Source organism: Rissa tridactyla, chromosome 19, assembly GCF_028500815.1.
Source record: "Rissa tridactyla isolate bRisTri1 chromosome 19, bRisTri1.patW.cur.20221130, whole genome shotgun sequence".
NCBI lineage: Eukaryota > Metazoa > Chordata > Aves > Charadriiformes > Laridae > Rissa > Rissa tridactyla.
In genome coordinates, this window is record NC_071484.1 from 6,314,983 (window position 1) to 6,326,045 (window position 11,063).

Here is an 11,063-nt window from a genome sequence, read left to right on the forward strand (position 1 = left end):
CATGGGGCTGGCGCCAGCCCCGCGCAACACCTCCCGCCCCGGGGAGCCACAACACCGGGGACCCAACCCTCCTCCTGCGACGTGACCGCAGGTGACGCCACCTCCCAGCCGCCCCCGGGGAGCACCTTTGCTGCAAACACCATGAGAAAGCCGAGCCGTGGCCGGGAGCACCGGTGGCAACTGGGAGATGTGCGGCTGCCGGCACTCCCACGCCGGGGCATCTCCCAGCTGCATCCCCTGACGCTGCGTCCCCTCCCAAAACACTGAGTGGGGCCGGGGATGCTCGGTGGGTACCACCACTGGCATGCACACACATCACGGGCTGCAGCTCTGCGATGCCGGCAGTGGCCCCTGGCCACTAGCACATCACCCTGGCACATGCCGGTGCCTGTCCCCGTCCTCCCCTGAACCTTGAAGCCCACCCAGTGCCTCATCCCAGCCTGGTGCCGTCCCCAGGCCCCGCCACTGCTCCGTGCCGCTGTGCGGGGCCGACCGTGATGATCCTCCCTGTCCTCACAGTGTCACCAAGCGGAGGCAGAGCTGGGACTCATGAGGAGGCACAAAATCTTTCGCTCCTGCCCCATCCCCGCTCGGCGCAGCTCCTCCTGAGGCTTCGTGGGTGCCTGGGTTTTCAGGGCTACTATACCCCAAACCCAGCACGGTGTCCCCCAGGCTGAGGGGACCCTGTCCCCAAGCAGGGACGGCGCAGCAGAGCCTGTCCCCACCCCGGTGGGATGCCCGGCGCCGGCCCCAGCCCAGCTGGGGATGCTGCCGAGCGCAGGCAGGGTCTGGCCCCGCTCCCGCAGCCCAGTCCCGGGATCTACAAACCAGACACTCTCAGCTCAGGCATTTTTTCCACTTCCAAGCGGCTGCGATCCAGCCCTCCCCAGCTCCCCCCACCCCGGCCTCCCTTCCCCTGCTCCGCAGCCGGCCGTGCCTGCGGCCCCTGGCACGGGGCAAGCAGGTGCCTTTGGAGGTGGCCAAAGGGGGGGGTCCACGCCCGGCGGGGGGTGAGGAGCAGCCCAGGGACCAGCCTGCGCCGAGCGGCACCCGGGGGAGCTCGGGGAGGGGGGGGACAGGGGGCTGAGGTCACGGGCGGTTTCTGGTTTAACTGGGCTCCTTCCGAAGGGGAGCGTTTCCATACGGCACACGCCGGCGCCGCAGGAACGCAGCGCCCAGCCAGGTGGGATCCCCGCAGACCCCCCCTCTCCTTTTCTTTAAAGCAATGCGACGACAAAATACACGCGACAGAAACACGGGGAAAATTAAATACGGTAATTACCTTTTTGTTTTTTGTTTTTTTGTTGTTTTTTTTTTTTTTCTTTTTGACGATACAAAGCTTCAAGTTTACTGTGAAAGAGAGTCGGTGCTACACGGGAGTCCGAAGGGACGGGCTTGGCCCAGGAGGAACTGAGAGAAATCACGTCGGCGTGGGGTCGGGGAGCCTTACGCTGGTATATGATCGTGTGTAAATACAGCCTTAAACTACAGGAGAGACGATACGAAACACTGGAGCCCTCTCAGCTGGACACGAAACGTGCCCCAGCGAGCGCCGGCATTCCCGGCCACCCCAAAACCGGGAGAGGCTCCGTGGCTCTGCCGGCGCCACCCCAGCCGCCTGCGGGGGTCCGGGTGGCCGAGCCGGACCCACTACGCCCTGCACCCCCCGCGGCGCCGCTGGGGAACGGGGAGGGGGGGAAAAAAAGGGTGTTTCACTAAAACTGAAACATTTCATTCCCATCGGGGGCCGTGGCACCCGCCGGCGTGGCCGGGCCAAAACCACACGGAAAACCAACCAGAGACAGGGGGTGGGTCAGGGCGGGAACGGCAAAATCGTCTTTGGCACACTTGCCATGGCAGCCAGCACGGCCATTTCTCACCTAGAAGACATTTAGGTGAAAAATTTCCAGCCCAGCTGGCTCCCACAGAAGGGTTTCAAAGAGAAAGAAGAAAAAAAAAAAATAGCTACAAAAATAGTGACAATTTCTCATCTGAGAACTTTGCGCTGGCGAAATCCGCAGATCCCGTCACTGAGACGTTCCAGAGATTCGTCCCGGTTTTGTCACGTTGGCCAAGTTGGAAGAAGAGACGACAGAAACCATCGCCAGCGGTGCCCCGTTCCACAGCGATGGAGGATTTCAGCCCCAGGGGCCACACGGGGGGCGTTTAACATCCCACCAATGACATTTTTTAAATATTAAAAATCTTTGGGGAAGAAGAAAAAAAACAAAAAAAACAAAAAAAAAACAACTAAAGAAGCCCTTCCTGCTGGGAGGTGTTTCTTCGGCAGCCCTCTGCCCCCAGCCCTCCCCGTGGACCCCGCGCTTGTGGGGACACGATGCACCCGGGGGCGGGGGGGCCCAACCCAGGATGGGCAGGAGCAAAACGCTGCGGCCGCCGGCTTCGTCCCCGCACAGGGAGCGGGATGGGGCTGGGCTGGGGGGCAGGTGTTCCCGGGCCGTGGGGCTGGGGGCTGCAGCGGGGAGGGGGACGGTCTCCTATTGCTCGGTGCGGCCGCGACGCCCATCGCGCGCGCACCCTTTGGGCGAGACGGAGCCAGGGAGGGCCCCAGGCAGGCAGTGGCGGGGCGGGGGGGTGTCTCTCTGGGCCCCCCCGCCGTTGCAGGGGCTCCCCCAATCCTTGCCCGGGCAGCCGTGGCACGGCAGGGTGAGGCGCTTCTGCCACCACACGCAGAGGTCTGGGGTGGACGGGGCAGCAGCGGAGCCTCCGCCACGCTCCGGGTCCCCCGGCCGTGCAGCAGCACGGAGGGGCCGGGGTGAAAACCAGGGGGGGCACCACGGGGCAGCGGCGGCTGCGGGAGCAGCACCGAGGGGCGGCAGCAGCACATGGCGGGTGCTCTCCACCCGCTGCACCCCGGCCGCCCGACGCCATTCCCAGGGCAGCGTCTGTCCACGCAAGCGTCTGTGCGGGATGGAGGTGCCGCCGGCACATGCTGGGGACCCCTCAGCGGTGGCGGCTAGTGGTCATGGCACAGGTCGCGGTGCCGTGTCCCGTGCCGTGGGCAGCCCGTGGCGCAGAGCATGGCGGCGATCCGAGGCGTGTTTTGGGGTCCCCTGCCATCGGGGAGCTGCTCGGCAGTCGTGTCCCCTCTCTTCCTCTCCTACGCAGCCCCGGTGGCTGTCCTGGCCGCGGCACGGCGCGGGGCTGCCGCGGTCGTGCTCACATGCTGTCCGCCAGCTGGTGACAGTCCAAGTCCCCCTTCAGCTCCAGGAAGCCCGGCAGCTTCACCCCCGTCTTGCGGTCCACGCACCAGCACTTGCCCCGCTGCCCGTCCAGCGCCGGGTGACACTGAGGGGACAGGCTGGGTGAGGGGCGCCCGGCCTGGCCCCCACGGTCCCATTCCTGCGGGCTGCCCGTTAACGGCAACCGGGAGCTTTCGCGGGGGCTTTGCCACCCTCATCCCACCCCGGGGCTTTTGCAAAGGGCCCCGCAACACCCGAAGGGGGATCCCCACCGAAGGCAGGAGCCGCGGGTGGGCTCTGCCTTGCCCCGGCACTGGCCCATCCATCCGTGTCCCCCTCCCAACGCGAGCGGCCCCCCCCCCGGCGCCCCGTGACGGGCGAGAGCCTGTCCTACCTGCTTGGGGTGGAAGTTGCCGTTGCGGTCGCAGTTGGGGATGGGGATGACGTACAGGTCCTCGTGCGTGCGGGTCTGCGAGGCCGCCAGCCTCTCCAGCGCCCGGTGCAGCTCGCTCTGGCACGAGCCCTGCGCCTGCGGGAATTGGGGGGGGGAGAGGGGAGCTGAGCCGGCAGCGGGGCCGGCAGTGCCCCCCCACCCCAGCACCCCGACCCTGGAGCACGGCCCAGGGGCAGCCAGCGCCCATCCTGCCCTCCCCATGCCCCGCGGTGCTCACTATGGGCCGCGTCTCCTCGCGGTGGTACGGGCTCCCGCTGTTGCGCATCTTGTTGCCGTTGTTGACCCGCTTCGCCTGCTGCTTCTGCAGGCACTTGCGGTCGTGGATGCTGCAGGGGTTGAAGCTGTTGTTGGGGTGGTCGATCTCCTCCTTCTCTGCAAGGACACAGACCGGAGGGGGCTCAGCGCCACGGGGCAGCCCCAGGGATGGAGATGCCCCCGCGGCTCCTCCGCAGAGCAACTTGCACCCCCAGCCGCAATGTGCAGCCGGTGCTGCCGGACCCCACGCCGCCCTCCCAGGTCCCCACAGGCGTCACCCCCAGCCCTGGGTCCCCTCCTGCCCCTGCCACCTGGGAGCTCAGCTGGGCCCAGCTCTTCTTGCAGCCCTGGGAAAGGCTCCTGGGAGTTTTTACGACTCATTAGCCACGATTCACGGGCTTGTTGCCATGTGTCTGTTATTGTAGGGTTGCAAATGCATGCCGCGAGAGCGCCGGGCAGTTGCTCCAGCACGCTGTGCGGCACGAGGGTCAGGCTGTGCCCCGGCCAGCCACGTGCCACCAGGCGCCGGGTGCTTGCCCACAGCCAGGGAGCCCCAGCAAGACCCTGGTGCCCCCAGAAAGGTGCCTCAGAGGAGCTGCAGTGGGAATGGGGACACCGGACCTGCACCAGGGCGGTGCTGAGCACCCGCCAGGCCCGGGACGGCACCAGGCGCTGTGGCCGGGAGCGGAGCCGTGCTCTGCCACGGGGCACAGCCCCCGCAAAGACATGAAAGAAGAAATTCCTGGAATATGAAAGTTAATCTCCCGCGGGGCCAATCCTGAAAGGCGGCGCTTGGCATCCTCGCCTGCGCCAGGAGCGCAGCCAAACTGCGATCCCAGATGTTGGCAGCTGGACGGAGCGTCATGAGACCCGAGCTCTCGTCGCGATTTTTTAAAAAGCTGCCAGTCCCTCCGGTTTGGGGCCCATTAACGCTCTGTGGAGGGGGGACGCCCCGAGGAGCCGGGGTCCCACCTGCGCTCGGAGCCACGTCAGGCACGGCCCGAGCAGCGTTTTGACTCCCGGCCCGCCTGGGCTGTGAGAGGAGAGCGGCCAGGGCTCCCTGCCCGAGTTTACCCCAGGGTTGGGCTTATATTAATCAATATTGCAGCCAGCAACGGGAAAAACCTTCCCAAAGCAGGCGGGGGGGGCCGTCACGGTGCAGCACGGGTGGAAGCACCCAGGGGCTCACAGCACCAGGGACGGAGGCTGCCAGGGTGATGCCCGGCCCCAGCCCTTCCCGCGGGCAGGCAGCAGCAGGCAGCAGCAGGCAGCGGGGTCGGAGCCGCAGCCTCCTGCCCACCGCATCCCCCTGGGATCCCGGCCCTGGTCTCCCATCAGCACCTCGCGCGGCGGCTCCCCTGCAGCGGAGGGTTCCTGGACCGGCTCCCAGCCGCCTGGCTAAAGTTCACAGCGGAGCCCAGATCAAATCCTTCTCCTTCGTTCGTGTTATTTGCTTTTTGTTTAATCTGTCAGGTTTTTTCCAGGAAATGGGCTCATGCCCTTGAAATTTGAAACACAAACCCAAAGTCGCCAGGACCCCGTGCAGAGCAGTGCCAGCCCTGGCGCGCGCCAGCCCCCGGTGGCACCAACCACGGGGCCGTGGCGCAACGCGGGCGCCTGCGGCAGAGCCCAGCAGGGGGGTCCTGGGGGGCTTGGGCAGGGGGTGCTCCCTCCCTCCCCTGCCTCCCCCCTGCACCTTCTTGGGGAGAGACGCGAGGAAGAGGCAGGCGGGAGGTTTGGCACTGGCGGGGACCACATGCCGAAGTCCCGGCATCTCCGTGGAGGCACCGGCCGCTGCCTGCTCTGCCCCGGGGGAAGCCCTCACCCAGCCCCGGCTTGGACAAACCCCCCCTCCTCCCCCTCCCAGCCCCCTTCAGAGCGTCAAATCTCTCAGCTTAAATAAAACCAGATGCCAGTAACATTTTCATAAGGTCACATGAAACGTCGGTGCCTCTGGGCAGCCAGGCAGCTCTCACCCGGCACCCGGCTCTGGGGACAGAGCTCTGGGACCCACGGTCCCCCGACATTTGGGGCTGAGCTGCCCCCCGACTCGCACACCAGCCCCAGGGTCCCTCCCCGCTGCGGGGATCGCTGCACTCCTCGGGGTGATTCTCCCACCCGCTGAGCGACGTGCGGCAGCTCGAGGAGCCTCTCGCCCCCCCTTGGCAATGCTCCTGCCCCAGCTGGACGCGGAAACTCCTCGCGCTCACGCACAAAGACATGGGAAAAACTACTTCTGTGGCACCCGGAGGCCCCCGACCCACCAACCCCCCGCACTGGTCCCTGTGCATCCCTAGGGAAGCACCATCTGGATGCCAGCCCGGCAGTGCCGGTGCCTACGGGGTGTCCCTGAGCCTCCCCACAACTCTCCCCCGTGTCCCGCTCCACCTGGCAGCCGTGGCCACCCAGGGCAGCCCACGCACTGGCCACCACCCCCCTGCTGCTGCCGGTCACGGTCTCTGTGTGGGCAGAGAGAGGTCTCGGAGCAGCAGGGGAGGACAGGCAGAGCAGAGGGGGGGGTTCTGCTCAGCCAAGGGCTGGGGGAAGCCCCTCTGCTCGGTTTGGGATGGAAGCAGGTGCCAAGGGGACGGGAACGGGTGCTGCCCTCGCCGGCTGCGCAGACCGGCCACCCCATCCCGGCAGCAGGAGGATTTCTGCCCGGCCTATCGCTCGGCCCGCGGACGGGAGACACAAACGAGTCATTCAGCATCGCCTTCAATTAACGGGAGCTGCAAATGAGGTTGGTCACGTGCTGAACTTGCGATTCACCGCGCTGAGCCCGAGGGAGCAGCGAAGGGCTCCGGGCTCCACCGCGCGGCTCCCGTGGGAGGAGAGCCTGGGGCAGGGAGCGAAGCCCCGGGACTGCGTGTGTGTCCATGGGAGAGGGACAAGTGCCAGGGGCCCCCGCAGCTCCAGCCCCGCTCCCCACTACTCCACCAGCCCAGGCGCAAAGGACCCCACGTGCACCACGGGCCAGAGGGGCCACATCCACGTGCCTGCGGCCATCACGGCACATGAGCCGCGGTGAGTCCCAGCACCCTCCGCTTCCCCGTCTGGCACCCCCGGTGCTGCCTGCGGGTGGTCCTGGCAGGGCCGTGGCGCAGCGCTGGCTCTCTTGGCTGCCGGGGCTCTCGACTTGGCAGGCACCAGCGCGGGGAAGTCTGTGCTCGTCCGGCGGAGCGCAGGGAGCCAGGGCATGGGGGTGGCTGGGGCGCAGGCACCAGGCACCTACTGTCCCTTGGCTGGGAACGCTGGCTGGGAAGCCTGGCCCGTCCCCATCCCGCAGGGACATGCTGCTGAGCCCTGCCGTGCTCCAACACAGCCAAGCACATTTGCGGCCTCCCGGCTCGGCGCCCGACGTGAGCCCGGTGGAGGAGAGGTTGGGATGCAGGAGGGGGTGTGAGGGATGCAGATTGTTCCCCATAGGGACCAGAGCCTCGCCGGGAGCAACACCCAGCTGGGAGAAACCCAAGCATGGGCAAAGGCCAGACCTCATCCCGAGGCACAGTGGGGACAGGGCAACAGCCTCGCCTGGCCCCCCGACCGGGTGGAAAGGGGCAGTGACGGATGAAGATGGGGTGGACGTCGCCAGGAGCTGAGCCCAGCCTGTCCTCGCTGCCCGTGCACCACCCAGCTGGGGCCTGGCCACTGCCATCCTCCTGGTCACGGAACACGGGAAGGGAACAGGATCCGTCCCAGCCACTGCTTACAGCAACCACACGGGATGCACCCAGACATAATTATTTACCCAGCATTAAATCACTCGTCGTGTGCTGAGGAAAAACGTCCTCACCTCTTCCTGGCTGCCACACACAGGTTCAGCCATCGCCTCCCCCAGGCTGTGCCCAAAAGCCGCAGCTGGGAACTCCCAGGTCCGGCCCCGTCGCAGGGATCCGGCCGAGCAGCAGGATGCCCCGGGAGCCGGCAGGGCTGGGAGCGGGACGCAGGGAGCGGGGTCCCACAAAAGGTCCCCAGACCCGCAGCCATGGGAGAAGGTCTCGAGTCAGGAGAGCAGCCACCTCGCTTCCTAGAAAGTCCCACCCCATGGGTTCCACGATCCTGGGCAAGCGGAGAGGCTCTTTCCTGGCGATGGAGCAGGGAGCCATCGCCCAGCCCCTCAGAAAGCCCAGCCTCAGCCCAGCCCCCTCGATCCCAGCCTCTTCCCTGGAATGCGGAGCCCCCCGGGCCGAGCCCCCAGACAAAGTGTTTACTGTACGAGCTGCGCGTTAACCGCTTCCCAGCCGCCTGCCCGCTGCAGCCTCCGCTCGCCCGGCACCCGCTCAGCACCGGGGGACGCAGGTGCAGCCAGGGGGCACCTGCTCCATACGCCCCTGCCTCTAAATCGGCATTTAACTCCCTTCTGCCTACCCAGAGGGGACCCGTCGGATGCACCGGCCGTGCCAGGGTGCCCTCGCTGTGCCAGGCAGGGCTGCGGTGGGAGCGATGGAGCCTGCAGCCCCCAGCCCCACGCTGGCTCCGGGCTGCCAGAGTGGGACAGGGACCCGCAGCTGGGATGTCCCATCGGGACCTTCCTACCGGGGCTGCACCGAGCAACGTGCTGCAGGGTGTCCTGCCCGTGTCCTGCCGGGCTGTCCCAGGAGAAGGGGCTCGCCACTGCCCGCTCCCCATTCTGCCACCTGCGACGCTGCTGGCAGGCGCAGTGCCCAGCGGGCAAGAGCCCGGCTCCCACGGCCACCCACCCGTCCCCAGCAAGGCCAAAACACCGCGGGAAGGAAGGGAAAAAACTGCAAGTCTGTTTCCTAAAGGCTCTGGGAAAAAATGCTGCGTTACACGGGGCACAGCCAAAACCAACAGGCCTTGGCAGCGCGACGCAGCCCCGGGCCAGGGAGCCCAGACAGCTCCTGCAGGATGTGGAATGAGGACAGGCAGGGCAGGGGGTCTCCACAGCGGACCCCATGCCAAGCAGTCATGGCAAACTCCTGTCCCTGGAGAGAGGCGGCTGGAGGGACCCACCTGCAAAGGGTGCTCCTCACCATGGGGACACGGCGGAGCTGTCACAGACCAGCGACACGAGGAGGGAATGGAGCCTGGACCCAGCCCTCGGGGCGGACAGGGACGGACACTGCTCCAGCCCCTTCTGCCTCTCGGGGAGCGTCGGGTGACCCCATGTGGGGACACAGGGCCAAGCCGGCTCGTGGACCATCCCGTGGTGGGATGCCGCTCCCCATCTCCAGGGCACATGGTCCCCATCACAGTCTGCAGGATGGGGAAGGGGGGGAAGTGTGGCATCCAGACCCACCGACCCGGCCAGCCCCACGGGCCAGCTCTCCACGCTCAGCCCCCAGGAGCGGCTCCATTCCCACTGTTAAAGTCACAGCACGACCTGCGCAGCTCCGGGGCTGGGCTCCCACCTCCAGCTCCACTCCTGGCCCCCAGACCCTGCCCGAGCACCCACAGGGGTGGGGGGGGGGCCACGACCAACACCTCCAAGAGTGTCTTGGGGCAGACAGGCGCAGGCAGAGCCCGCAGGCAGTGGGTTTCTCCAGCCTGGCCCTACCAGCTGCCCACACCCCCCGTCCTGCCCGGCCGCAGGAAGGACACAGCTCATGGCAGAGCCTCAGCACAGAGCCCAGCCTGACCTGCCTGCGAGGGAAGCAGGTGCCCCGAGACCTCTTTCCTGTTCCCTCCTGGCAGCGCAGGCAGAGCTGCCGGCAGCATCCCAGGGAAGGAGCAGTGCAGGGGTCACCGTGAAACAGGAGCTTCTCCAGCAGCTGGGACCTGTCCCCGCGGGACCGCGGCTGCCGTGCCGTCCAAGGGCACTCTGCGGCCAGGGCACGGCGGGTGACGAGTCCCTGTGAAGCACCCACTCTAGCATGCACAGAGCTGCCGGCTGCGGCACTGCTGTGCCAGTGGTGGGTAAGGATGGCACAAATGTGACCCGGCTGTGGGAGCTCAGCGCTGCTCCCTCCCTGGGATGCACTCCCTGCATCCCCATCCCCAATCTGTCCCTGCTGAGCCCCCCGCCCCGCTCCCCAACTCTTGCCAAGTGAGCGACCAGCGGGTTGGCACAATCAGGGGCTGCTCAGGGCCACCGCTGGCAAGCCGGCACCCACCCCTCACCCCTCTGCCGCCCTTACCTGGGGGCTGGAGGCTCTCCTGGATGGCCTCGACGTCGGCCAGGTCGGTGCAGATGCCCTGGCCGTGCATGAGGGTGTGCAGGGGCCGGGGCACGCCGCGGGGGGGGTAGCAGCGCAGCCCCGCGCCGCAGCGGGCGGTGTAGACCCCGCAGGCGGTTCCGCGGCCGAGGGCGCAGGTCGCGCAGCAGCCGCAGCCGGGTTCCCGCACCAGCTCCGCGCAGCCCTGCGGAGCCTTGCAGCGGGCCAGCCGCTCCTCCGAGCACGGCGGGCACTGGATCGCCTCCTCGCCGCCCGCCGGCCCCGCCGCCGCCGCCAGCAGCAGCAGCAGCAGCAGCAACGGCGGCAGCAGCGGCAGAGCGCGCCCGGCCGCCCCCCGCATGGCGGCCCCGCTCCGCGCCCGCGCTCCGGCCCGCTGCTGGCGGCGCTGGGCTGGCGGCGGGCGCGGGGCGGCGGCGGCGGAGGCTTTATGCGGCCCCTGGCCACACCTCCCGCCGCCGGCACCGGGGCCACCGGCGGGGCCGCCCCCGCCGCCACCGGGAAGCCACCGGGGAGAGACGCTCCCCGCCCGACGGCGGCGGCTTCGGCACCGGGGAGGGCGGCTTCGGCACCGGGGCCGCCGGCGGGGCAGGTCCGGCGCCGGGCAGCCCGGAGATCCGCGTCCCCCGAGATCCCCCCGCAGACCACCCGCCGCCCCCTCGCAGCCCCGCTGCCCCCGGCAGCCGCCCCGACACCCTGCCCGTCGCCGCCCGCCCCGTCCGGAGAGCGACTGGGATGAACTGGGAGGGGAGGGACGGACACCACACGGGGCTGCACCGCGGAGGCTTGTGCCCAAGATCCCCAGCGTGGGAAAACCCGGGGGGAGCTTCGGGCCCCGGGCGCGGGGGTCCCCGGCGGGAGCAAAAGCGCTGGCGGCAGCACGGCACCGCGGGCAGCTCAGCCCCCGCCTGCCAGCGACCCCCGGGGGGGCACCGCCGGCTCCCCGCGCACCCCCGGCCCCGCGCCCCCCGGCTCCCCGCGCCCCCCCGGCCCCGCAGAGGCCCGTGATAAGTTGAA

General features: G+C 68.2%; 1 protein-coding gene across 1 annotated transcript; it reads right to left on the minus strand.

The window, feature by feature from the left end:
- Nucleotides 1-1,270: 1,270 nt before the first annotated feature.
- IGFBP4 (insulin like growth factor binding protein 4) lies at nt 1,271-10,432 on the minus strand. Its single transcript, XM_054224080.1, has 4 exons — nt 10,011-10,432; nt 3,875-4,029; nt 3,598-3,732; nt 1,271-3,309 (listed from the first exon to the last, which is right to left on the minus strand). The coding sequence occupies exons 1-4, from the start codon at nt 10,387-10,389 to the stop codon at nt 3,181-3,183; spliced, it is 798 nt and encodes a 265-aa protein (XP_054080055.1). The 5' UTR covers nt 10,390-10,432; the 3' UTR covers nt 1,271-3,180.
- Nucleotides 10,433-11,063: the final 631 nt, after the last annotated feature.